The sequence below is a fragment of the Bos indicus genome, chromosome 16 (assembly GCF_029378745.1).
Source record: "Bos indicus isolate NIAB-ARS_2022 breed Sahiwal x Tharparkar chromosome 16, NIAB-ARS_B.indTharparkar_mat_pri_1.0, whole genome shotgun sequence".
In the NCBI taxonomy this organism is placed as follows: Eukaryota; Metazoa; Chordata; class Mammalia; order Artiodactyla; family Bovidae; genus Bos; species Bos indicus.
In genome coordinates this window covers 24,448,043-24,475,928 of record NC_091775.1, presented here as the reverse complement: position 1 = coordinate 24,475,928, position 27,886 = coordinate 24,448,043, and the positions used below count along the sequence as shown (strand labels likewise).

The 27,886-nt window shown below is 40.3% G+C and overlaps 1 protein-coding gene and 1 non-coding gene across 5 annotated transcripts; both read left to right on the top strand.

The window, feature by feature from the left end:
- The first annotated feature begins 962 nt into the window (after positions 1 to 962).
- Positions 963 to 27,886, top strand: BPNT1 (3'(2'), 5'-bisphosphate nucleotidase 1). Of its 4 annotated transcripts, none has more exons than XM_070767962.1 (10): positions 963 to 1,222; positions 7,602 to 7,729; positions 10,870 to 10,974; positions 11,688 to 11,795; positions 13,196 to 13,244; positions 16,010 to 16,101; positions 17,835 to 17,879; positions 22,419 to 22,616; positions 25,353 to 25,458; positions 27,293 to 27,886. In XM_070767962.1, exons 1-10 carry the CDS (start codon positions 1,207 to 1,209, stop codon positions 27,439 to 27,441), a joined length of 996 nt encoding a protein of 331 aa, XP_070624063.1. In that variant the 5' UTR covers positions 963 to 1,206; the 3' UTR covers positions 27,442 to 27,886. The 4 variants fall into 4 exon arrangements, with proteins under 4 accessions (XP_070624063.1, XP_070624066.1, XP_070624064.1 ...); XM_070767963.1 differs by having other exon boundaries at positions 1,216 to 1,353; XM_070767964.1 differs by lacking the exon at positions 963 to 1,222 and adding an exon at positions 4,171 to 4,189.
- TRNAE-UUC (transfer RNA glutamic acid (anticodon UUC)) lies at positions 12,054 to 12,126 on the top strand. The gene has a single exon. It is a non-coding gene; the product is annotated as a tRNA-Glu (tRNA).

The following is a 27,886-nucleotide window of genomic DNA, read 5'->3' as shown; positions in this document are numbered from 1 at the left end:
GGGTTATTTAATTTTAAAATTTTTAAAAATAAAGTATCTTTATTAATATGAAGGATACCTTTAACAATGCAAACTCCCTGTTCCCTTTGGTAATTTTTCTCACCCTGAATTCTACTCTGATAAAACAGTGGGTTTGGCTTTCTAATCAATCAGAAAATTTGTCTTTAAATGGATGAGTTTAAACAATTTACCTTTATTGTTGCAACTGATACCTTTGCTATTAACTCTGCCATATTATTTTATGCTGTCATATTCTAATCATGGTGCCATACTTTTGAATACTGGAAAGAGAAAAAAAAAAAAAACAAACAGTGCTGTTTTCACCACAGGTCAGCTCCCCCGTGCACCAGAAATACAGCCTAAATAAATACACAGTTTTTGTTTTCGCTTGTTTTAACTTTCAGCAGTGCAATAAAAATCGTAATTAGGTTGGGTTGTTGTTGTTGTTGTTGTTTTTTCGATGCCTTAAAAAAAAAAAAAAAAACGAATACGATACATTCTATCAGGAAGACAGAAAATCTTCCAGGACTTATCATCAGGCAAATGAAAGTCACAAGCACTTTTATGAATCTGGTAAGTGCTTTAAAAAAAAAAAAAAGTAAGCGCTAGTAACACACTTCTGCATAAAATTTTCTTTAGGGGAGCAAAGGTGGGCGTGTCCAGGACGCCCAAGGGTTGGAGGTTACTCAGCTGGCTCGCCGCCGCAGGGCGGTACCAATAACCCGACGAGTATCTTAAGGAGGAACTGTGCGCACAAAGTGGATTGGAGGGCTGCTGCTGCTACTAAGTCGCGTCAGTCGCGTCCGACTCTGTGCTACCCCAGAGACGGCAGCCCACCAGGCTCCCCTGTCCCTGGGATTCTCCAGGCAAGAACACTGGAGTGGGTTGCCATTTCCTTCTCCAATGCATGAAAGTGAAAAGTGAAAGTGAAGTCGCTCAGTCGTGTCCGACTCTTAGCGGCCCCATGGACTGCAGCCTACTAGGCTCCTCCGTCCATGGGATTTTCCAGGCAAGAAGACTGGAGTGGGGTGCCATTGCAAGCCAGAATGATTCCTGAATAGTTAATACACCTTTCGTTTTGACTTCAGGAGACTGGCACCTACGTAGAAGCTTGAAGAAAACCCGAAAGTGGAGGTTTCCTGCAGGTGGGGAGTCAGAGCCGGGGATGGCCAAGTAGCTGTTCTGCGCCTGCGCCGAATTAGCCGCATGCTCAGTAGCCGAGGTAGGTTTGCTCCGCATCTACTGTTGACCTATCCCAGGAGGGTGAACGCTGCCCGGGACCTGGTGCCTGATAGCGCTCTTTTGGTTACCCCTGAAGGGTGTTTCGTCTGACTTGGTCCCAGTCTTGTCACCGTAAGTAATTTTCTCCCCTTCGGGTCAGCGCAAGGGCCTTAGGCAGATCTGAGTAGTTTATTCGTCCTCTTAACTCCAGCCCTCTGCACAGATGCGAAGAGATTCAAGGGGTTTATGTAAAAAATAATAATAATAGTAAAAATTACGTCAGTCAGGGTGCCTCTCCAGATACTTCAACTTCGGACCTAGATTCTTGAGTGTCAGTATTTTGATTATTTATCCATGCTATTATTTTCATGCCCCTGGGTTTTTTTATGGCTCTGTATTGTTGAAATAACAAGGCAAACCGGGACGGAGTTTGCTGCTGCTGCTGCTAAGTCGCTTCAGTCGTGTCCGACTCTGTGCGACCCCATAGACGGCAGCCCACCAGGCTCCGCCGTCCCTGGGATTCTCCAGGCAAGAACACTGGAGTGGGTTGCCGTTTCCTTCTCCATTGCGTGAAAGTGAAAACTGAAAGTGAAGTCACTCAGTCGCAACCGAGTCGTAGCGACCCCATGGAATGCAGCCCATCAGGCTCCTCCATCCATGGGATTTTCTAGGCAAGAGTACTGGAGTGGCTTGCCATTGCCTTGTAGAGACTGTCTTACGCCTAAAATTAAATTTCGTTAAATTAGCACACGTTCTTCCTACTGTCTTTTCTGGTTGTAGACTTGCTTGATATGTTTGGATTCCCTGAAAATGTAGATATTAGTTTAAAAGGTTGTATATTTTACTGCTCATAAGATTTTCAAAAAAGAGGTTTCGCCACTTTATATCCTTGGTAATAATGATCAGGAGGATTTTCCCTCACACTGTAGTGAACACTGGCCAAATTTTCTTACCTATGCCTGTCTTACAAATGAACAATGCTTTCTCATTGGTTTAGATTGCCTTTCTTTCATAATTAGTGAAGTTGAGGGTTCCCTGGTGGCTCAGATGGTAAAGAATCTGCCTGCAGTGCAAGAGACTTGGGTTTGATCCCTGAGTGGGGAAGATCCCCCCCTGGAGGAAGAAATGGCAACCCACTCCAGTATTCTTGCCTGGAAATCCTGTGGATAGAGGAGACTGGTGGGTTACAGCCCATGGGGTCACAAAGAGTTGAACATGACTAAGTGACTAACACTTGAACATGTCATGATTCAAGGCTTTTACTTTTATTTTTCTAAGAATTGCCTATTATTGGTGTCATTTACCCAATTTTATTGGATTATTCATCTTTTGCATATTGATATATGTAAGTCCTTTTAACAAAAATTAGCTCATTTGTCTAGTACGTAATGCAAATTTTTTTCTCTTTCTGTCACTGATCTGTTTGCTTACGGTGTTTTGGTTATATAAACGTTTTAATTTTTATGCAGTCAGATTTATCAATTTATTCTACAATGGATTCTTGGTTTTAGTCATGTTTAAAAGTCCTTTTCCAAATTTATAAAACATTTCACTCATGTTTTATTCTTATCCTTTTATGTTTTCATTGTCTAGTCTTAAAATCATGGTTTGGTCTGCAATTTACATTGCTATAAAGACTGCAAAAAATTCCAGCATTTTTTTTAGAAGATTAGCAATAAACGATGTTTTGCACAATTAACTTTCCTCCATGGTTTAAATTACAACCTTTAGTGTATTTGGATCTAACTCTGGAATTTGATGTCATTAATTTGTCTCGAATTCTGTCCAGGACTAAACTTTTAATTACTATAATTTTATATCATATCCTATTTTGATGACTGGTGAGGAGAGTATCTCTGCCCATTGCTTCTTTTTTTTTTTTTAGAATTTGCTCTGTTACAGTCAGGTTCCAAAAGAGAAATAAGCTTAGTATTTTGATAGGGAATTCATCATGTGTTTTCAGTTCCTAATCTCCATATGTTCACCACATTTGTATTGAGTTCAAGAAGCCACTCCCAGGCTTTCGGAAGAAATGGATCATTTGATTTCTGTTATTTTTGTCCTTCTGAATGAGCCCTGTTAGCAACTATAAAGATTTCTTAAGTGATAGGTGTTAGGTTGATTGCCTTAAATGTCATACAGTTTTTTTGTTTTTTTTTTTCCTGCTCTAAGTCTCAAGCCCAGAATGTTGTGAAAAAGAGCTTGAACTGTGTGCGATTCACCATTATACTGGTTATCACTTTATATCCTCAGTCAAAATAGCGTCGCAGAAGCTATAGGGATTTTTTGCCCTTAACGCTGTCCTAATGTTCCTGAACTGAATGTCCCTGCAGGATAGTCAGTAATGAGAACAGTCATCATAATCATGGTTAGCCAGCATTACTTAGTGTTTACCTTGTGCCAGGACTGATTTAATATTTATAACAACTCTATGTTACAATATTATTGTTAGTTCCATATTACCGCTTGAGGCACAGAGAATTTAAGTGGCTTTCCCAAGGTCACAAAGCTAATGTGCGCCAGAGCCGGGAATTGAACACAGGAGATAGGCTCCGGTGCCTGTGTCTTTAACCCCTGTTGTGTTGTTCAGTCACTCAGTCGTGTCTGACTCTTTGTGACCCCATGGACTGCACCATGCCAGGCTTCCCTGTCCATCACCAACTCCTGGAGCTTGTTCAAACTCACGTCTGTCGCATCAGTGATGCCATCCAGCCATCTCATCCTCTGTTGCCCCCTTCTTCTCCTGCTCTCAATCTTTCCCAGTATCAGGGTCTCTAATCCCTGTACTGTTTTTGAGTGAGCTTTCAGAGAGACATGCTCACAAAACACAGTGTTTTAGGACCCAGAAGGTGTAAAACTGATAGAGAAGGAAGTACAGTGGATGTAATCTGAACTGCTGTAAGGAAGTGACGAACTTGCAGAAGGAGCTTTTTTGGCCTTGCTTTGCCTTCACCTTTGCCATCAACAGGTAATTCTCATTTAGGGTGTGGGAGGGGACTTATCCTGTCTATAATAGAAAGGTCTTTTACAGGTTTTGCAATAATATGATTAGCTATGTTTTCTTTACACAAAGAGCCAAAACTCTGTTCATTTATTTAAAAAGTACTTAAGAGAATTACTAGGGCTTGGGGACAGCCTAATATTTTATCAGTAGTTCAGTGTGGATCAAAGAAGTACTTCAGAGAAAATAGTAGAAATATTCTCTCCTTTGCTAACTAAAAGTGATTTACAAGATGTCTTTATAAATCATTGTGCTTTACATCAAACCTGATTTTTTACATTCTTATAAAACTGGTATTTGTTTTAAAGGGTGATTCATAAGTATGGTGCACATTCATTTTCTGAGGAATGTAATAAGACAAAGCCTAAAGCTGTTCTTTAGAAAGAAAATACTGTGGCCTTGGCAAGCAGAAAAGCAAGTGGTTTACTCATATATGAAGCTTGCCAAGGCTGGGATGGTTACTGAACTGGTTCAAAGGTAAATGATATCTGTGAAAAGTTAGAACACTATACAGTGTGGGAAAATGATCCGCCTTTCACAGATGGCATTGTATAAAACATGGGGACTGAAAGAGCCCACAAGCACATTAAAATATCCTCAGTGGTTAAGACACCTGGGGAGTAGAGATCAGCTACCTGAAGACTACTTTTTTCAGCACAGAAAAAATCAATTCCATGGCTGGTCATGGATATAAGGGAGTAGAGATAGATCAACGAAGTGTTTGCTAAATCCTTCTCCTGTTTTCTCTCTGAGTTATTGCTGAAGTATTAATAGTTATCATTGTAAAGAGTTTTTCCACATTAGTGCTCAGTATGCCAAGAAAATGAATCTAACCTGATTATAATGTAATAAGATAAACAGGATTCAGATATATAGAAACCCATTTTGTTTTTATCTTAGTTCCAGACAATTTCTATGTGTTCAGATACAAAGAAACCCATTTTATTTTTATCTTAGTTCCATACTGGTCCCAGTATGCTATTTATTACATCAGTTTCAGTTGTCTTCCTTCTGAGGGGTTTCAAATATTTCACATGTTTATTGTCTCAATTATGTTCATAATCCCCGTGAACAGAATGTGAATGATAGAAAAAAAGGTGTCAAGAGGTTAAAAAGTGCATCAGATTAAACATGCAGTCAGAAATTGGTGGGAAAATGATGGCTATTGCTGAACTGAGGTTAATAATGTCCTTTCTATTCTGTGTTGTGTTCCCTTATTGCATGGAGATCATGGTGACTTGATTTGGTCAGAAGTGAGAGAGTTTTTGTCCCAGATTGGTTCCCCCTAGGCCTCAAATACAAGACAAAGTACAAGGATTGAGCACAAGAGATTTATTAGGGAGTATTGTCAGGATTCCTCATGGGAAGCGTGAAGGAACTAGGAATGAGCCGGCGGGCAGTGGGGGTGGGAAGCTGGGCCGTGGTGTAGCCCCAGCTAAGGCTCAGCCCACCCAGTGGGTATTTGGAAGCTACAATGGCCCATTGGAATTGGGGCAGCAGCCCAGTTGGAATGAGCAGTGGCCTTTATGTCTGCCTGTTGACCAGTTTTGGGTAAAATGACCCTTCTCAGATAAATTCCCTAAGAAAGGTGGCAGCTAAAGGCCATCTGTGGACAGCCCTTTCAGCAAATGGGGAAGTAAGCGATTCAGCCTCAGAGGGGACGTGAGTAGTGTATTTCAGCATCAAAACCATCAATAAGAATGTACAGAAGAATGTGTATGTATATGTATAACTGAATCACTTTGCTCTACAGCAGAAATTAATACAACGTTGTCAGCCAGCTATACTTCAATTTTTAAAAGTCAGTAAGATTGCAGGATTTGAATCTGTATTTTCAAAGAGGAATATATTTGATCCTGGTGGTGGTGGTGTAGTCGCTAAGTTGTGTCCGACTCTTGTCACCCCATGGACTGTAGCCTGTCAGGCTCCTCTGTCCATGGGATTCTCCAGGCAAGAATACTAGAATGGGTTGCCATTTCCTTCTCCAGAGGATCTTCCCAACCCAGGGATCGAACCCTGATCTCCTGCATTGCAGGCAGGCAGACTCTTTACCGACTGAGCTACAAGGGAAGTCCCATACTTGATCCTAAAGACTGTTTTTCCATATTTTTTGTTGGGCCAGGGGCTACATGACACGCCTCACTTTCCCAAATGATTGGTTTTCACTCCTATGACCATGCTATTTGTTCTGTTTGGCCGCTGGTGAAGTCTTAGTTGCTCAGTCCTGTCTGACTCTTTTTGATCCCATGGACTGTAGCCCACGAAGTTCCTCTGTCCATGGAATTTTTCAGGCAAGGATACTGGAGTGGATTGCCATTCCCTTCTCCAGGGGATTTTCCCTACCCAGGGATTGAACCCAGGTCTCCTGCAGTGCAGACAGATTCTTTACCATTCTAGTCACCAGGGAAGGCCCTGGTGAGAATGGTAGTAAATAACCAGCGGGTGAAATTTTATTTAATGTCTAAAGGAATATTCATTGGGTTTCAGAAACTAAATGTAATCACATGCAACCCCTCCCTTTTTAAACTATTAATACGTCCCACATAAGGGCTTCCCAGGTGGCACAGTGGTAAAGAATCTGCCTGTCAATGCAGGAGATGCAAGAGACTTGAGTTCCATTCCTGGGTTGAGAAGATTCCTGGTAGGAAATGGCAACCCACTCCAGTATTCTTGCGTGGAAAATTTCATGAACAGAGAAGCCTGATGGGCAACAGTCCAGGGGGTCGCAAAGAGTTGGATATGACTAAACACACACATACATACACTTCCCATGTACGCAAACGTCCCTTATGCTATTCATCCCTCTCTTGGCATTACCTGTTTTATAGACATTAGGTTACAGTATCTCACCCGCAGCCCAACAAAATATTAGCTCTCATTAGTGGAGAAGTAAATGGCAACCCACTCCAGTATTCTTGTCTGGAGAATCCCAGGGACAGAGGAGCCTGGTGGGCTGCCGTCTATGGGGTTGCACAGAGTCGGACATGACTGAAGCGACTTAGCAGAAGCAGCAGCAGCAGCAGCAGCAGGGCACAAAGTATATTTTTAGCCCCTGAACCACCTTTTAATGGACAGCATTTGCACATTACACACATCATACATCAAACATTTCACATGCTCATAGGCCTAAACCAGTTACCTCTATACCTCTTTTTCCCACCTGCTGAGAAAAAGAATACTGCTGAATTTATTGGGAGAGCTGATGCTGAAATGGAGCTTTCTCCAGGTCTCTTTCAGTAGATGTTTATTAGAGAATCTACAGTTAATTGAAACCGTCCCAAGGAAGAGCTCAATATCTACGTGTTGAATTGAATTCAGGTAAATGAAACCAGCAGCTGGTTTTGAAAGTAACAGAACATTTCTCTTGATTTCCCTTTAGGGCCCATCATGGCATCCAGTCCCACTGTGTTGATGCGGTTGGTGGCTTCAGCATATTCTATTGCTCAAAAGGCAGGAACGATAGTCAGGCGTGTTATCGCCGAAGGAGACCTGGGTATCATTGAGAAGGTACTGAAAGTCTCATCTCATTTCATACCACCTCCATTATTGTTCCTTGAGGTTTAGGTAAAAGGATGTACCAATCTAGACACACTAATAGTTGAAGTAGTCAGTGGCTTCCTTATGGAGCCTGCAAGACCCTTAGTTCAAATGGGTTCCATTTCTGCTCTGAATAGGGCTCCGGACTTCCGACATCCAGAGCTTTTATTTGTATGACTGGGTCTTCTGACCACTGTCCAGGTCCAGAGCACTGGAACCAAGCTTCATATCCTGAAATAATCTGCTTCAGGCAGAGTCATGCTGTCCTTAGTGAACTTAACATATTTGGTCAAATCTGGCATTTAAACAAGTATCCCTTATATTCAAGCTTTAGATTTTTTTTTTCTTCATGGAAAAGAAACCTAAAGCAAAGTTTTTCTTTCCAGTATAATAACTAAAAACTTGGGTAAATTATCAGAAAGATAGTTTAGAATGGTAGTTGATTTTTAAAAGAAGTCTCACCCTGTATGTGTTCTAGTTTAAAACATAATTTCTTCCACAGGATTTGTTATTTCACATTACAAATTTGATTTCTCATCATAATCTTTAAGAAAAATTGTATTGTAGTTTTACCAAAGTGGGAAAATTTAGGATATTATAAACATTTTAATGGTTTGAAATAGAGATGTAGTTTAAACACTCCTTTATGATAAGTCAAGCATCTACTTAAGGCTACTTATATAAAAAATAAGGACCTTATATACAAGTAAAAAAAATAAAACTTAGAAATAAGTTCCTGTGAACTAATTATAAGATTTTTAGCATAACTGCTTTTAAAAATTAAGACTAAAAATCACAAGAACAAGTAAAATAAATCTTATTTCTTTTTTGATAGATTCATGGGCTTAATAGTATAGGAAAGAGATATGTAGGGTATTTTGATCTTGAAGTCAAAATTGATTTTGAATCAAACTTTTTAAAAGATATTATAGTACCTCATTTTCCATTTTCAGAAAGTACTCAAGTTTTTTTATAAATACATAAATGACATCTTCCATCCCTTATCCTGAACCTTGGTTAATGTACTCATAACTCTGAACAATGTCAGTTACCCTCCAGTTTTTTTTCATTATACACTTTCACCCTGGAAAGGGGTCATTGGTGACAGATCAGAGGATTCTGCTCTTGACTGTCTTTGTCTCTTTAGCCATTAACTTAAATACAGTATAAAAAATTTATTGAATGCGTATTTCCCAAAGTGTTGTTAAAGAGGAGGCTGAAAAAAAGGATGCTAATCAAATTTGTCAATAAAAATGAAGCTGGGAGGGCTAGTTAATGTATTGGATCACAGAATAAGTATGTGAAATAGTTGCCAACTCTGAGAAAGATGGGCCAAATTCAACAAGATATTACAATAGGAATAATTATAGAGTCCCATATTCTGTGTTCAAGTACTTAGGAGTGAGTCTGATTCAAATTTGTTTGAAAAAGAGGTTTTAGTTGATCACATACATGCTCAATGACAGATTAACAGTGTAAAACAGCTACTTTAGAAGGCTACTGATCTTGCTATCTTGTCTTTCTTATCATTTTCTCTATTATGAAACATAGAAAGTGGAAAAAATTAGCAAAAAGTACAAAATCATCTATCAGGCCACCACTGCCAATATTTTGGATCATATCTTTGCATATTTTCCCCTTAGCTTCACTTACTTTGTTTAAATTGATTTTCTGTTGTGATTATATTAGATGGGCCACTTTGTAGTGTATAGCTAAAGAGTCATAGCAATACAGTGTTCAAGTTAGAAAAAGAGATAATAGGGACTTCCTAGGTGATACAGAGGCAGGACTCTGCACTTCGAATGCAGGGGGCGCAGGTTTGATCATTGGTCGAGGAACTAGACCCCATATGCTGCAGCTAAGGGTTAGCTTGCCATAGCTAAAAGAATTTACATGCTGCAACGAAGATCAAAAATCCTCCATGCTGCGGCTAAGACTTGGCACAGCCAAATAAATAAATACGTATTTTTTTTAAAAAGAAAGAAAAGATAAAAGATAATAATGTCCCTGTCCTCTCTACTGGTCAGATACTCTTGGTACTTCATATCCACTTGTTGACACCTCATTTTAAAAGAGACAGGAAAAAATCAGATTTGTCACACAAAATATCCAGAATGGTGAGGTCTGGCACTGTGTCAGTAGAAAGAGCAGGAAATGTCTTACCTAGCGAGTCTTTGGGATAGCTTTCCTCATAGAGTTGAATAACTGTCATTGTGTCTTTCCCTCTGAAGCAGTGCTGTCTAAACTTGACTGCTAAGTGAGTAATCTTCAATTTCAACAGACCTTTCTCGTAGTTTCATTCCACAGTTATTTACAGAGCACCTACTATGTGCCAGGCACAGTTCTTTAAGAAATAGAACAAAGTTCTCTGTCTTTGCAGCCCTGCATTCTAGCAGAATTGTTCTTTGCATTGAGATAAGCAGCAAACTTCAGTGTTGCAGAAAAAAAATTTGATTTTCACAGTCATTCCTTATCTCATTACAAAGTATTACCAAAGTTCTTCCTGTTGAAGATAATCTGTAAATCCACCTAAACAGGCATGTATAAATTGTGACATATCCTAACTGGTTGAAAACAAGATAACAAAGTGGTCACTGTGTTTTACAAGTGTGATTTTATGACATGTGGATTGAGTTGAATGCCATAGGTGAGTTAGGTAGTAAATATTACTGCTGTTCACTTTCATATTTTTTATAGTTTAAAAACAAGAATTTTGAAATAAGAATCATTCTGAGGACCTCTTGAATTACTAGAATTAGGATTCGTGACTGAAATTTATAGAAGAATCCATATCAGAATACTGTTAACTGCCTTGAAAAATGTATAAATTTCCTGTCAACCTGCTTGAGCAAAAGATTAATGTAGAGATCTGATAAAAGGAATTTGTAAGCTGGGGCAGAAAATGTTCTAAATAATTTAAAAGTTCGTTTCCAAACTTTAGCCACTAGAAGTCCCATGAGGAAAACCAAGCCAAGAAATTAGCTGACTCATATGATGTTAAGCTCCATCAGTCTTAAAACAGACTGCAATTTAAATGGATATAGATAATCACATGAGACATCAAAGAACAACTTTATTAGTTCTGCTAAAATGTACTTTCTTTGTTGCAGACCTGTGCAACAGACCTGCAGACCAAGGCTGACCGATTAGTTCAAGTGAGCATATGTTCTTCATTGGCACGGAAGTTCCCCAAACTAACAATTATAGGGGAAGAGGTAAGACTTGTCAGGGATACCATGTTTTTTTTTATCCCTGTTCACCATATGGATTTGTAATTGTCACTTTGCTATACACTACTTTTATGATTGCAAGCATTGTATTTTTGTGTTTTAACATAAAAATAGCTGTGATGTTCCTTGAACTTTCAGGCAATGTCTGCTTTTAATATTTTGGCCTATTTCTAGACCAGATGTCTCAGTTCTTGACCATAGACAATGTGGTTATGCTTGTGACATTCAGCATACAAAGTATAAGATGAGCAGAATTCTCCAACTTTGAAATAAAATGAGTTTTGTTGTTCCTGGTTTTTTGGTGTTTTTTTTTTTTTTTTTTTTCAGTTAACATTTACTTGCCTATTTATTCAAAGACTAACACTGTGAAGGTGAAGGAGTTGACATCTCATATATCTGAGAGTAAGACATAGCTGATATCAGAGCCACTTGTGTAGATAAATGTGTAATACTTAAACGTTCTTTTGTTTTTAATCTTTTTTCAGGATAATGAAGTTAGGACCCTTTGTAATCAACTTTGATGAGCCATATATGATTTGTTTTTGCGATTTTATTCCGTTAGCTTTAAAAGCTCCAAATAGAAATGGTAAACAGAAAGAACTAGTGAAACTTATGATGCTGCGTTACTTGTTACTGAGACAGAGGGTATTCTGTAAAGAGCAAATAGCTTCGGTCATCACCAGTATTCCCTGCTTTAGGATCTGCCTCCTGAAGACGTGGATCAAGAGCTGATTGAAGATGGTCAGTGGGAGGAGATACTGAAGCAGCCGTGCCCATCACAGTACAGTGCTATCAAGGAGGAAGATGTATGACCCATACTATTACTTACCTCTCTGTTAATCTTCTGTTTTTGTTGTAGTAAAGGAAATAAAATCTGCCATCATAATAAAAAGTTGGTAGTTATAAAAAACAGGGCAACCAGGAACCTGAAATCTTTTAGAGCCAACATAGAAATGTCTGGCAACCGTACGGGATGTCTCACCTGTTGATTTTGAGTTCATTTTCTCATTCTGTTGATTTCCTCTTCACTCTAAAACTGTTACTAAAAATACATTTGGGGGAATTCCCTGGTGGTCCAGTGGTTAGGGGCTCTGTGCTTTCACTGCAGGGGCCCAGGTTCAATCCCTGGTCGGGGAACTAAGATACCACAAGCTGCATGGTATGGCCAATAATAATGATGATAATGATAATACGTTTAGGAAGAAAATCTAATTTGTTATTTAGTAGATTTGATAGTAAAACTTTTCATGGGTAATTGGAACTGGAAAGTGCTGAAATGGATCACTGCCTTATATTTTTGGAAGGCTGTAAAAAGTACGCCCCTTGCTCTTTATAGTTGCTTAAATTAAATCTGTGACTTCAGATAGCTATCACACTTCTTTAATGTTCGCATTTTAGTTTATTTAACACACATTCGTTGAACACATACTATGAGTCAGGTGCTTTGTTCTGTGATATGGAGTATAGAAAGAAAAGACATGATGTCTTCCATCAGAAATATGCCCTCATAAATTCACATCAAGTGTTGTAATTCTAGTGGTTCATGACTGTGTATCCTGAATCATATTGAAAGTCCTAAGAAGAGAGGATTTCTTGTCTATTCTATTTCAGTCTTATAAACAATTCATTTTTCTTGGCCATATATACACTGTGTCCCTAAGATAGTCAAACTGTCGTTATTTTTTCTAAATCAGCATTTATATATGAGTAGTATCCACACAACACATTTTTGCTGCCACTTTAAAGTTTTCCTTGTATCACGATCTGGAGCTCAGGATGTTCATGGCAATGTGTTGTAGTTGTTTAGGTGACAATAAACTTTTACCAGTTCAGCATTTTATATTTAAAAAAATTTTATTGAAGAACAGTTGATTTATAGTGTTGTGTATCTTTGATTACAAAATACTTTTTTTACTATTTTTTTTGATTATTACAAAACTGATGACATTGGCTTAAGCCTCCCATAATTTCAGAAATGCAAAAGATAGTTTTTAGTTTATCTATTTAAATCAATTTTTTTTTTTAATTTCTGGGTTTGTTTTTTTTTTTGGCTGTCCTGTGAGGCTAGCAGGATCTTAGTTCCCCAACCAGCAATCAAACCTGGACTCATGGCATTGGAAGTGAGGAGTCCTAACCACTGAACCATCAGGCTATTTCCACTTTTTAAAATTTTATATGCTTAATTTGGACATGTTCTCTTTTTTAGCTTGTGGTCTGGGTTGATCCTCTGGATGGGACCAAGGAATATACTGAAGGTTAGTATCTCTTTTGTATTTGGCTTTTGTATCTGTATTTGGCAGCAATAGGACTAGTATATGACGTCCAGTTCAAATACCAATCCCCCCAATACAACCAACCCGAAGGTCCCATACACAAGAATAACTGACATTAAGCCAGTGTAACCAAAGAGACTGTACTGAACCCCCAACTTTATTAGGTAGGAAACCAAGAGCATTGCTGTACTGCCTTGCTCTGCCAGCATCCCATGGTGCACATGCCTCACTCCCCTCCTCTGAGAACTGCTGTCTCACTTCACAGCATCACCTCTAAAGATGGGTTTTGAAACATAGTGCAATATTTCTCCCTCCTGAAATTATCTAAGATCAGCAGACTTAGAAAGCAGCAAATTAAAGTTGGCAACATTGAAGTGAAATGGACCAGGCTCAGAGCCAGAGTGGTAGATTTTAGGAGCACAGCATAAGCTTAGATTCTTATTTTTGAAAGAAAGATTAGCGTGGGTTTTCTTGTATCGGTTCTCAGCTTCATGGCTTAAAAAAAGAAAATGTCTCATAATCACTAGAAAAAACTTTCTCTGTCCTTAGATGAGACACATCTACAAGTGAATTCTGTAGTGTGTATGTGTGTTTTTCCAGAAAACGTCTCTATAATCCATTGAGAAATAGGAGAGCTCTAGACAGTTTAAGTGAGTATAAGAGCAGCTAACAACTGGTTCAGATCTCAGCCCCCACGTCCAGAAAGTTTGATTTACTAGCTCTACAAAGGAGCCTAAGAATCTGTATTGAAAAAATTGAGCCCGTTCATTCTAATGGCATCTTCCCTGGTGGCTCAGATGGTAAAGAATCTGGCTGCAATGTGGGAGACCTGGGTTTGATTCCTGAGTCAGGAAGATCCCCTAGAGAAGGGAATGGCAACCTACTCCAGTATTCTTGCCTGGAGAATCCCACGGACAGAGGAGCCGGGAGGGCAACAGTCCATGGGGTCTCAGAGTTGGACACAACTGAGCGACTAGCACTTTGTTGCACTTTCTTTCTGATGCTGCTTGTTAGTTCATCGTCCACACTGTGAGAAATCTTAATTTAGAGGCTTGAAATACAAATCTTGATGGTGATCCTGGAATTGAGAGTTATCTAGCAGGCAGAAGTGAGTCACATGGTGATGGTGGGGAGCGCAGAGGAATCTAATGATGGCTGTGGAGTTATGGCTGATTTACTTAATTGGTTTACAGATTGTTACTAATGAGACCATGTGTATCAATCAATTCAGTTAAGTGGCCGTAGTTCCTACTCCTGTCCCTGGTCAGCACTCTCTTATAATTTGTGTATTTTGCCAAAAGTAGGTTTAATCAAGGATGCTGCTGCTGCTGTCGCTTAAGTCATGTGCGACTCTGTTCGACCCCATAGACGGCAGCCTACCAGGCTCCACCGTCTCTGAGATTCTCCAGGCAAGAGTTCTGGAGTGGGTTGCCATTGCCTTCTCCGTAATCAAGGATCAGTCAGTTCAGTTCAGTTCAGTTCAGTCGCTCAGTCGTGTCCAACTCTTTGCGACCCCATGAATTGCAGCACGCCAGGCCTCCCTGGCCATCACCAGCTCCCAGAGTTCACCCAAACTCATGGCCATCGAGTTGGTGATGCCATCCAGCCATCTCATCCTCTGTTGTCCCCTTTTCCTCCTGCCCCCAATCCCTCCCAGCATCAGAGTCTCTTCCAATGAGTCAACTCTTCACATGAGGTGGCCAAAGTACTGGAGTTTCAGCTTTAGCATCAGTCCTTCCAAAGAACACCCAGGGCTGATCTCCTTGAGAATGGTCTGGTTGGATCTCCTTGCAGTCCAAGGGACTCTCAAGAGTCTTCTTCAACACCACAGTTCAAAAGCATCAATTCTTCGGCACTCAGCTTTTTTCACAGTCCAACTCTCACATCCATACATGACCACTGGAAAAACTATAGCCTTGACTAGATGGACCTTTGTTGGCAAAGTAATGTCTCTGCTTTTGAATATGCTATCTAGGTTGGTCATAACTTTCCTTCCAAGGAGTAAGTGTCTTTTAATTTCATGGCTGCAGTCACCATCTGCAGTGATTTTGGAGCCCCCAAAAATAAAGTCTGACACCGTTTCCACTGTTTCCCCATCTATTTCCCATGAAGTGATGGGACCAGATGCCATGATCTTCGTTTTCTGAATGTTGAGCTTTAAGCCAACTTTTTCACTCTCCTCTTTCACTTTTATCCAGAGGCTTTTTAGTTCCTCTTCACTTACTGCCATAAGGGTGGTGTCATCTGCATATCTGAGGCTATTGATATTTCTCCCGGCAATCTTGATTCCAGCTTGTGCTTCTTCCAGCCCAGCGTTTCTCATGATGTACTCTGCATAGAAGTTAAATAAGCAGGGTGACAATATACAGCCTTGACGTACTCCTTTTCCTGTTTGGAACCAGTCTGTTGTTCCCACGTCCAGTTCTAACTGTTGCTTCCTGACCTGCATATAGGTTTCTCAAGAGGCAGGTCAGGTGGTCTGGTATTCGCATCTCTTTCAGAATTTTCCACAGTTTATTGTGATCCACATAGTCAAAGGCTTTGGCCTAGTCAATAAAGCAGAAATAGATGTTTTTCTGGAACTATCTTGCTTTTTCCATGATCCAGCGGATGTTGGCAATTTGATCTCTGGTTGAATCACTGTAAATTCCTTACCTTTATTGCAAAAGTAACTTGGGAGGCATTGATGTGCTGCTGATGAATCATAACATGAGTTATGTAATTGATATGAGTTTTCTTCTTTTTAGGTCTTCTTGACAATGTAACAGTACTTATTGGAATTGCTTATGAAGGAAAAGCCATAGCAGGAGTTATTAACCAGCCATATTACAACTACCAGGTATTACTCTTAAATGATACTGAAATATTTTTTCAGATAAATAATTATGGTGTTCTATGATTCTTAATGCTATCTAATCTAGTGGTTTCTAGCTTGGTTGCACCTGCAGTCTGGGGGAACTTTTCAAAGTAAGGATTCCCAGGTCACACCCCAGATGTACTGAGTCAGAACCTCTGGGGGTGATGATACCAGGAATATGTATGTATTTATGGGACTATACATAGACACACTGTATGTGTTGTATATGTTTTTTTACATATGCCTTATGATTCAAATCATAAGCAAAATTGGGAATTACTGATATGGTTCTTGATTAGCTTGGTCATTGAGGCACCTGATTTACAGGTGGTGCTTGAAGCACATTGAAGAAGTGAACCATTTCAATCAAGAAAAGAGGCTAGCCATGTTGTTTTGCAGGTAATTCTACATAATGCCTAAATTATGGTCAGCATTAAATAAATATGCTCTTGCACTGTTTCCTCTTACTTTTTCTCTCTAATCTGCTTTGACTTTCTACTATACTCTCAAGATATTGTCTTCTGTAGAACAAGAGGCTAATGTACTTCCAAATCAGTAATATTACCATTAGATCACATGAAATGTTAAAGGAAATTGTTGAAATAAAATACTTAAGGTATTTACATTAGTGTAACCTTGATGAAAGTGAAAGTGGAGAGTGAAAAAAATTGGCTTAAAGCTCAACATTCAGAAAACGAAGATCATGGCATCTGGTCCCATCACTTCATGGGAAATAGATGGGGAAACAGTGGAAACAGTGTCAGACTTTATTTTTTGGGGCTCCAAAATCACTGCAGATGGTGACCGCAGCCATGAAATTAAAAGACGCTTACTCCTTGGAAGGAAAGTTATGACCAACCTAGATAGCATATTCAAAAGCAGAGACATTACTTTGCCAACAAAGGTCCATCTAGTCAAGGCTATAGTTTTTCCAGTGGTCATGTATGGATGTGAGAGTTGGACTGTGAAAAAAGCTGAGTGCCGAAGAATTGATGCTTTTGAACTGTGGTGTTGAAGAAGACTCTTGAGAGTCCCTTGGACTGCAAGGAGATCCAACCAGTCCATTCTGAAGGAGATCAGCCCTGGGATTTCTTTGGCAGGAATGATGCTAAAGCTGAAACTCCAGTACTTTGGCCACCTCATGTGAAGAGTTGACTCATTGGAAAAGACTCTGATGCTGGGAGGGATTGGGGGTAGGAGGAAAAGGGGACAACAGAGGATGAGATGGCTGGATGGCATCACTGACTCGATGGACGTGAATCTGAGTGAACTCCGGGAGTTGGTGATGGACAGGGAGGCCTGGAGTGCTGCGATTCATGGGTTCACAAAGAGTCGGACACAACTGAGCGACTCAACTGAACTGAACTGAACCTTGATAGATCTTTAGAGAAAAAAGTAACTAGAACAGGGACTATTACTTCTGAATGTCCAAATTGAGTTAAGAGCAGGATTTCTACTTCTTAGATAACTTTGGGTTTTTCCTACTGTGTATATCATTATAACTTTTTTAGTTATAGTCGTGTGCTTCTTAAGAGTGTCATGTAAACTTTAAGGTAAGCTAATACTGTTCCTTAAAAGAGGGGCATTTAATTCATAGATAATATTGCAATGCATGGCACCTTTTAAAAAAAAAAAAAGGTTTAAGTGCTTTGGAGTTACTAAAAATTTCCGTCATTTCTTTCTGAAGTTAGAATACTTGTATTCACTTTCCACAGAACAATGAAAATCAGAAGTTAAGGGAACCCAGGAATGACGCAAAGGTGAGAAAAATAGCTAGGCTTTTGGCTCCACTGGTAGGTAGAAAGAAGTAGGCAGCTTTGGTACCCCAGGAAGCCAGTGTCTGTGCCATTCCCCAGCTCATTTTCCCCTGTTCTGCTTCTCTCCTTTGTCACCTGTCCCTTTACCACCTTTCCTTCTGTACACTCCCTTTCTCTTTGTCTCTTCCTTCTCTCTTGCTTATGCCTTAAAATTTGTTGCAACAAGGAGAAAAAGTCACTCAGCTTTGTTGGTAGTTTTCAAGGCTGAATGTTCAATTTAAGATCTTCATCGTTTATCAAGAGCTTCCTGTGTACTGCCAGACTCAAGGATCTACATGCATTATCTCATTCTAAGGTGCACCATCATTCTTTAAGGACACCTTCATCCCCATTCAAAAGATGAGGACACTGAGACAGATAACTTGCCCTGGTTGGTCACTGGCAGATCTGGGATCTAAACCACAGTCCGCAGTCTGTACTGCTCTCTTAGTCACATAAAGCACTTCTCACAATTCAGACTGCATTATTGCTTCTAACAGATACTGAAGCTGGGAAGCACTCTAATTAAAAGAGCATGGCAGAACCTACTGTATAGCACGGGGAACTCTACTCGATGCTCTGTGGTGACCTAAATGGGAAGGAAATCCAAAAGAAAGGGGATACATGTGTATGTAGAGCTGATTCACTTTGCCGTATAGCAGAAACTAACACAACATTGTAAAGCAGCTATCCTCACATAAAAATTTTTAAAAGAAGAATTCTGAACAGGAAATAAAATTAAAAAAAAAAAGAGCATGGCAAAGTACAAAGAAACCCAGTCTGTCTGAACATCAGAGCTAGCTCCTTAACCATTATGAATCTTACTTGTCTCATCAGTAAGATGAAAGTGTTAGCCTTTACTACACCCAGACAGTTGGTGTGGCTACTCTGAATGGGAGAGATAGTGAGAGAGGCTGAGAGATCAGGAGCTCAGAGGGAGGCTAGCCGGCTGCCTCGTGGGGTTTGCATTTACCTTGCCAGGGTGCCAAGAGTCCATGGTCCCGTCCTCTTTACCTTCGTGTTTATTTACACAGGGCGTGTGAGTTTTCTAGGGCCCAGAATACTCATATCCCCCTATTAAGTATGCTTTCCTTTCTTTTTCAGAATGACTGGAGAGCTGAATTAATAAGTAGGGTTTTTTTTTTTAATGTTTTTATTTACTTATTTTTTTAATATTTTTAATTTTTTGGCCACACAACACTTGGGATCTTAGTTCCCCAACCAGGGATCTAACCCACGCCCCTTGCATTGGAAGCACGGATCTTGACCACTGGACCACCAGGGAGGTCCCCATGAATAGGTTTCTTAAGAGCATGAAGTTTGTCTCGGCAGTTGAGCTGAAGTGTAATGAGTACCCGGAGCCTGTCAGTACTCTGAAAAGTCCAGCTTCTCCTAGGGTGTAGATGCTAGAGCAAACAGGAAAAGCAGGCGAGCATGCACTGAGCCCCAGTGCCTGTTCTTTGGTTCCTCTGTTTCCCCATTTGCAGAGTGCTCTCAGCACTTTGGAGGCCAGCCTCCTCGCCTGTAAAGAACCACCTCGCCAGTGACACGGCCCTCCCCCAGGCAGTCCGTCCATTTCCAGTGGCTGATGATTGGATAGGTGTAAAGGCCTGGCATTTCATCCCAGTTTGTGATATGTTCTCTACCGGGGTCGAGCCCCGGTTGGATCCAGGGATTCCCTCAGGAGGATGGCGTTGGCGATTAAAAGGATAGTTAAAAGGAGAAAGACACAAAGGCTTGACCTGACTGGTTTATGTGGGAAACTAATAAAGTTCGTGACACTGAACTTGCTCAGACCATGGAGGCCGCAGGCGCCCTCTCAAATCGCGGAAGGTGCCTCACCCTGGGCACCTTCTCAAGTGGGTCTTAGAAGCCTAGGCAAGTAAGTGGTCTCAGAGAGCCCCCACGCTCCAAGTCAGTCACCCTGAAGGAAGAACAGAGAAGAAAAGGAGGCAAGAACGACACGGGGAGACCAAGCTTTGAGCAAGGCCCATAGCTTTATTTTTCAAAGGGAGCTTATATACCTTAAGTTGTGCATAGAGGATAACAGGGGGTGTAAAATCATGCAAAGTCAGCAGTCTTTGATCCTTATCGAAACCAGGCTTTCTTTTCTGCAAACTTATCATTGTATACAAATGCTTTAGGTGATTTACATCATCTTCTGGCCAGAAGACCTGTTAACATTTTATGACTCTGATAAAGGTTTGTCAACCATAAGACTTATTTTCTCTAAGAGTAATTATTTTAAAGTTTGGCGCCATCCTCCGAAGGTGTTAGATAAAGTTGCATTCCTATAGGGCAAAGGTGCAGTGGGCTTACAACAAAGGAAAGAATTTATTACCTTGAGGGTCTAAAGTAGTTAACACCAAGGCCACTACTTATTTTTTCTATATACCAACTATATTAATTAATACACTTCCAAGGATACAATACAGGGGATGTGGAAACTTGGCAGCAAGCATTGGCTCAACAATGAAATCTTCTACTAGTTCTATTCTAACAATTTCTAACCCTCCGAGAGGCTCTATACTATTTGAATACCTTAAGCTTCCCATGCCTCTCGCAGTTGGGAGGCTGTAAACAATCGTATGCGTAGCTGTAGGAGTCCGGATAAACCTGTCAGGCAAGTTAGAGAGCCATCTGAGGGGTTTGGATTGAAACACTCCTATTATGCCCAGGAGGCTAATTAACTAGAGCTCTAAGTTGAATTCCTTTAGAGAAAGGTGGTCGGGGATAGCCCCCCGTTAATGTCAGAGGAGTTGGTGAAAGTCGTAAAATAGTAAAACAGATTCTGGTTTTGGGGTAGATGCTCAGGCAGATCCAGGGGGGCCCTTTGCATATCAGGCCTTTGCCTTTGCATATCAGGCCTCTCCGCATGACCTGTGTCACGGGTAGGAACTCCCGTGCTGGCTCCCGGCAGTTCTCCCCAGTTTGGTATAACCCTGAGGAGCCGTTCGGGCTCCAGAGCTCCCCCTGGGGTCGGCTGAAGCTGTGGTCGGGTCTGCATCATAGCTCAATTTCTCCCTCTGCCCACTCACACCACCTCCCCTCCTTTGCACAGTGTGGATCCCAAGGGCAGTCCTTCATAAACACCCTTCTTAACTCAGAGCCCGCTTCCCAGGGAATCCAACCCTGCAACACAAGCGTCTTTCACTGTAACAGCACCCAGAGTACTGCTCTAGGGTATACAAAATGATGTGTGTGAAAGCATTTTGACAAGTACACTGAGGTAGATAGTCTAGTTCAGTGATAACAGATACTGGCTTTGAACACAGAGGAGCCTCAGTTTGATTATGATCTCCCTAGAGTCCTTGGAGAAGGAAACGGCAACCCACTCCAATATTCTTGCCTGGAAAATTCCATGGACAGAGGAGCCTGGTAGGCTACAGTCCATGGGGTCACAAAGAGTCGGACATGAGCAACTTCACTATACTCTATACTATAGAGTCCTTGGTCAGGTTACTGAATGATTCCAAAACTCATTTTCCTCATCTGTAAAATAAGGATGATAATGCCTACTACATGGGACTGTTCTGAGGATTAAATGAGATAATACATGTAAAGCTCTTAGTATGGTGCCTGGTACATGTTTAGTATTCAGTAAAAATACATGTCTGTATATCCACTCTATTGCTATAGTGATATTTCGATGACTTTGTGTTAACCATTGTAGGCTTCAGGTTTAGCTTCCTCGAAATACAGGTTATGTTTTTCTATGCAAAGTCTATCGTTATAATAATGTGGTTGAAAATTCTTTGAGCTCTGCAAAGGAAAATACAGATTCTGGGATTGCATTGTCATTGTCGTTTTACCACCGTAATTGTCAGTAAAATTTTTTAACCCTGACCCCATTATCCACGGCCACTTTTCAGCATTAGCTTCTTCAGTCACTTTGTCTCTGTAGCAGCCAAATGTATTATCACCGTTTCCTGTTCGCATAGTAATGTGATCCCTGTTGTTCCTTGGACAATGAAAAGTAATCAATACATGATATTTCATTTCCTGGGAATTTATGTACCTTTTGCAAAACAGCTCTTTGCAAATACAATAATGAGGCCGTTGGATAATTCTAAGAGGACCAGGAATCAGTATGTGATATTGCCTTTCCTGAAGACTCCAGGCAATAACCAGAAGTTTCTTTCCACACTTTTTTTTTTTCTTTCCATACTTTTGAAGTCCAGTGATTATTATTATTATTTTGGCTGTGCTGCATGTCTTGCAGGATCTCAGTTCCACAACCAGATGTAGAAACTGGACCATGGCAATGAAACCCAGATCCTAGCCACTAAGCCACAAGGGAACTCCCAATTATCAACCAAAACAACAATGAGAATAATCAGTTGATCCTCTCAGGAAAATTTCTTTGTTGATGATACTGTTTTGTACTTTATAACATTACCATTTTTTAAATCATGCTCCTAATATAACTACATGTTGTATTTATAATGAGCCTTTTTCTCTAAGTGATGACAAGCTTTGCTGTTGTTCCATCTGTTTACACAGGCAGGACCAGATGCTGTGCTGGGGAGAACTATCTGGGGAGTTTTGGGTTTAGGTGCCTTCGGGTTTCAGCTGAAAGAAGCGCCTGCCGGCAAACACATCATCACAACAACCCGGTCCCATAACAGCCAGTTGGTTACGGACTGCATCACTGCTATGAACCCTGATGATGTGCTGAGAGTGGGAGGAGCAGGAAATAAGGTATGAAAATGTGTCCATCATCTCCTCTGAAATGCAACTGAATCATTGAAAGAAATAACTGAGCTTTTACAAAATGTGAAATCAGAGTTTGGGAGAAGAGAAGAAAGATCGTTATCTGCCATTAAAGACACATTTCAGCAACATTTGATTTTTTTTTTAAATGTCGTGGTTCAAGCCTTTTTTTAACCTAAGAGAGTTCAGTGATAATATAAGTCATTTGCATAAGGCCCCATGCCTGTTGCCAGTCTTTATTTTCTCAAGGACCCTCTTGGATTACTTCCTAGATCTTCTACAGACTCTAAGGATGGGCCTGCCTGCCCCTCCCTGGATGCCTCCCCCATTCATTCATTTAGGCCCACATCCTGAGAACATGGTGAAATGAAACACAGTTTGATCTCCATCCCTGATCTCCTCTCATCTGATTGCCCCTTGGTTATCATCATGATGACATCCTTCAGGCGTCTCAAATTCAGTATCCCCAGTTGGAGCACATCCTCTCTCTACCAGCACCCAGATGTGTTCCACTCGCTACTTCCTATCTGCTTAATGGCATCGCCATTTTCCTAACTCTTCTAGCCAGACACCTGAAAGTCATCGTATCCTCCTTCCTTCCCCACATCCTATCAATCTGATCCTACTTATGGATCTTTTTAATTCTCCTCTAAAGTCTCATCTGTCTCAACTGCCAGTGCCCTAGTTGAAACCTGTCATCGTCCCGCATCCAAACTTTACGGCAGCTTCCAAAGTGGTTCCCCGTTCAAGGCCATGTCCTCACAGTGCCACTAGAGCGATGAAAACACACAGCTTATCATGGCACTCCCCTGCACCACATCCCTGGGTGATTCCACCTCACAGCAGCTGAGAATGGGATGTAAATGCCTCTATATCCTGACACCCAAATGCCCCCAAGCATGTGTTTTTCCCACTTGTATGTCAAGGGTGACAAATGATAAATATTTATTGAACTGAATGGAATTCATTTCTCCTCCCTTATCCTTTGGAAGTGGGCTTCCCTGGTGGCTCAGATGGTAAAGAATCTGCCTGCAATGCGGGAGACCTGGGTTCAGTCCCTGGGTTGGAAAGATCCCCTGGAGGATGGCATGGCAACCCCCTCCATTATTCTTGCCTGGAGAATCCCCATGGACAGAGGAGCCTGGTGGACTACCGTCCATAGCGTCACAAAGAGTTGGACACGACATGAGCGACTTTGTAAGCGACTAAGCACACACACCCTTTGGAAGCAATAATCAGCTATTTCTAGATCCTTTTCCAAAAGCATTTGCTTGTAAGAGGGTTAAAACTGGAAGTAACAGTATTTTGAAAAAAAAATTTTAAACATCTAAAAGTAAAAATATATTCCTGGTATTCCCTGAAATATGATTTCTCTTTACTCCTTTTATAACTACAAAACCCATTACCTCTTTTATTCCCAAGGGGTACCATTCCCCATTGGAACAAAGTCCCTATCCTGCACAACCCCCCACCTCTTTTTCTTCTATGAAAAGACTTTGTTGGGCAGTTCTTAACTTTTTTGCATCAAGGACTTCTTTGAAAATCTAACAAAAGTTACAACTAGCCCCTCTTCTCTCAAAAAGTATTCCTGGCACAGTTCTTGGCACATAATAAAGACTTGACACAGATTTCCTCAAAGAAAGAGAAAGCTTTTACTCAGAAGTCTACAGCAAGGTTTAATGGTTTGAAGGTGTTCTTGAATACAGTAATCCTAAAAGGAATAGCTGGTTACCTTGTGTTCACTGAGGTTCTTCTCATTCTCCTGGGCTGGTCTTTTCATCTCGATATTTGCATTCTGAATTTTATAGTACTAATTGTTTCACAGTGTAACCAAAAAATAAGCCAAGTGGCTAATGAGGGGCTGATAGCAAGTTTATGTTTAGAGTCACACAGTTTCTATTGGCAACCTTATTTTTATATGAATATTACAGATGTTAGTAATATGAGTCTTTTAAAATTCACACTTTGGTAGCAGAAACAGTAACAGATATGATTCTAAAACATGGCTTCCCAGGAGGCTCAGTGGTAAAGAATCCACCTGCAATGCAGGAAACGCAGGAGGTACAAGTCCGATTCTTGGGTTGGGAAGATCCCCTGGAGAAAGAAATGGCAACCCACTCCAGTATTCTTGCCTGGAAAATTCCATGTTCAGAGGAGCCTGGTGGGCTGCAGTCCATGGAGTCAAAAAGAGTCAGACGTGACTGAGCATACACACACACATGATTCCTAAACAAAGACTTATGAAACTGTTTGTTGGATTAGTCAGCATCACACATCTATTAGAACTTATCACAACTTATACATTACTGTGCTGGCTGATATTTCTGTCTTCTTTACATAATAATGGTCAAATTTTTGCAAGACTAAAAAACTTTACTTTTTCTACAACAAAATACATATAGCTTTCACAATAAAAAGAAAAACAAACACCATAAAAAAGGGAAAACTTTATTTTCCTAACTTGGAATATGAAGAGGCTGCAGATATCCTCCTTATAGCTTATTTGACTACTTCCCCCCCTCCTCAGATCACTGTATAAATTATGCATGTCTTTCTGTATGTTTCTTCATAATACTCATGTCATTTATACCTGCTGAAGGCTTTAACCTAAGTCGAGTCTGATTGAGGAATCAAAATGCTTGAGAAAAAAAAACTAGCAGTTTCCCTTTATTGGTACCTCAGTCATTTCATGGTCAAGGGATTATTACTCTCTTAACCTTACAGATAATTCAGCTGATTGAAGGCAAAGCCTCTGCTTATGTATTTGCAAGTCCAGGATGCAAGAAGTGGGACACCTGTGCTCCAGAAGTCATTTTACATGCTGTCGGAGGTTAGTCCATTTTATTTGGGGGGAATTATACAGTTTTCATATTATGCTAAAAAATTATACAGGTTTTATACAGTTTTCATATTATGCTGGGACATAATATTTCAGTAGTATTACTTTACCTAGACTCTTAAAATGTAAATGATAGAAGGAAAGTTAGAGGTTATACAGTCCAACCCCTGCATTTTATAGGTAAGAAAGTAGATTTCCAGCAAACTCATTCTTGAGTTAGTTTCTCCTTTGGACCTTGATCTTCACGTAGTTAACTTAATGAAATCCTTATTAATGTATGGCTTTAATGCTTTTAGGGTTTTTTTTTCCTCTTGAAAAGTAGAATATTTATTGTGATTATCCTCACCTCAGTTAGTTTCTTCTAAGCCAATATTGATAAATGTCTCGGGGCTAGGGCTGAAGATCATAGACTTGGAATTTTTTTTCTGACTCCAAAAAATACTATAGATACATACATAGCAAGATGATTTTTCACATTCAGATAGACATCAGATCACATCTATATTGGGGCAGGGGTACCACAACACGTGGCTCGTGGGATGTTAGTTCCCCAGCCAGGAACTGAATCTGGCCGCAGGCTTCCCTTGTGGCTCAGCTGGTAAAGAATCTCCCTGCAATGAGGGAGATCTGGGTTCAGTCCCTGGGTCGGGAAGATCTACTGGAGAAAGGAAAGGCTACAGACTCCAGGATTCTGTCCTGGAGAATTCCATGGACTGTATAGTCCATGAGGTCGCAAAGAGTTGGACACAAATGAGCGACTTTCACTTTCACAGCAGTGAAAGCACAGGGCCCTAACCACTGGATTGCCAGGGAATGCCTGTGATCACATCGACTCTTAAACGCTCGATTTTCAGTCTGTCATTTCTCCTAGTACATTATTGCATCAATACCTCATTAGCACATTACATGACAGGGAAGGTAAATACATCATGATCCATTCTCATTCTCATTAGGGCTTCTCTGGTGGTCCAGTGGTCAAGACTCTGCACTGCCAATACAGGGAATGCAAGTTCAGTCCCTGGCTGGAAAACTCAGATCACACATTCTGCAATGGAGCTTGCCCACTGCAATTACTGAGCCCATGCCTGACAACTGGAGAAGTCTGTCAGCTGCAGCGAAGACCCAGTGCAGCTAAAAATACACTTTAAAGAGGGAGAGGGGCTGGCAGGAGAAAATGCAGAAAACAAACAAAAATGTTCAATGAAACTGTAATATGACACAGTTATAGTTTATGAACATACTTCAACTCTTACCAAATAAAGTGTTACTGATAAATGGTAGAATGAAGGAAATACTTTAGAAAGCAGGAATTGTGGGTGATGGAATATAATCAATAGGAAAATAATCACTCCAGAAAAAAAGAAATTAATTGATACCAAGAAATATAAATTGCAAAATTCCTGTTTTGTAAACCAGATTTCTCTAGGGTACAGAACCAGTTGCTACCTGAATTTCATTCTTGTCTTTCAGAGGAATGTAAAAAGTTTCCCTACTCACATTGGACATCCCTGATGGTCCTGTGGTTAAAACTCTGCGTTTCCAATGCAGGGGGCATGGGTTCAATCCCTGGTTGGGGAAATAAGATCCCACGTGTTGCACAGTAAGGCAAAAAACAAAAACAAAAACTATTTTAATCAAGGAGGAAAAAATAATGATAGCCTTTAGTTAGTCTTAAACTGCAAGTGAAATTAACACTTAAGCTTTGTGGTCCCTTCTCATCTTCCTTATTTTATCCAACATTCATTGTATATTATTACATAGGGAAGCAAGAAACACTTAGATGATCTGATCAGTCATTGACATTGTATTGATGTTTTTTCCACAGGCAAGTTAACCGATATCCATGGAAATGCTCTTCAGTATAACAAGGAAGTGAAGCACATGAACTCGGCCGGAGTCCTGGCCACACTGAGGAATTATGACTATTATGCAAGTCGAGTCCCCCAGTCTGTTAAAAATGCCCTTGTTCCTTGAAGGGAAATCTCCTCAACTCAGCCAGGAGAAGGACTTGGTTCTCAAAAATAATACATTTTAAAATTAACTGAATGGAATTTGAGCTCCACTTTTACTTCATTGTTGATCACCAGTTTACATTTGATTACTTAGGAGTAGAAAATAGAATTTTTAAATGTCTGATAAATCTATCACCCAGACCAATTTTGACATCTGGAAAATTTGCAAAGTCACTCCGTGTCACATTTCTTTTCCTCCTTTTATTTGGAGCAGTGAAAGAAAAGTTCATTTCCAATTCGCTGTCCTGATCCATTGCTGAATCAACATTCCTATTTTGTAAACAGATTTCTCTAGGGCATAGAACCAGTTGTTACCTGAATCTCATTCTTGTCTTTCAGTGTAATGTAAAAAGTTTCCCTACTCCCATCCTGAATACATTAAAATGTCATTGTATATGTTGAAGAAA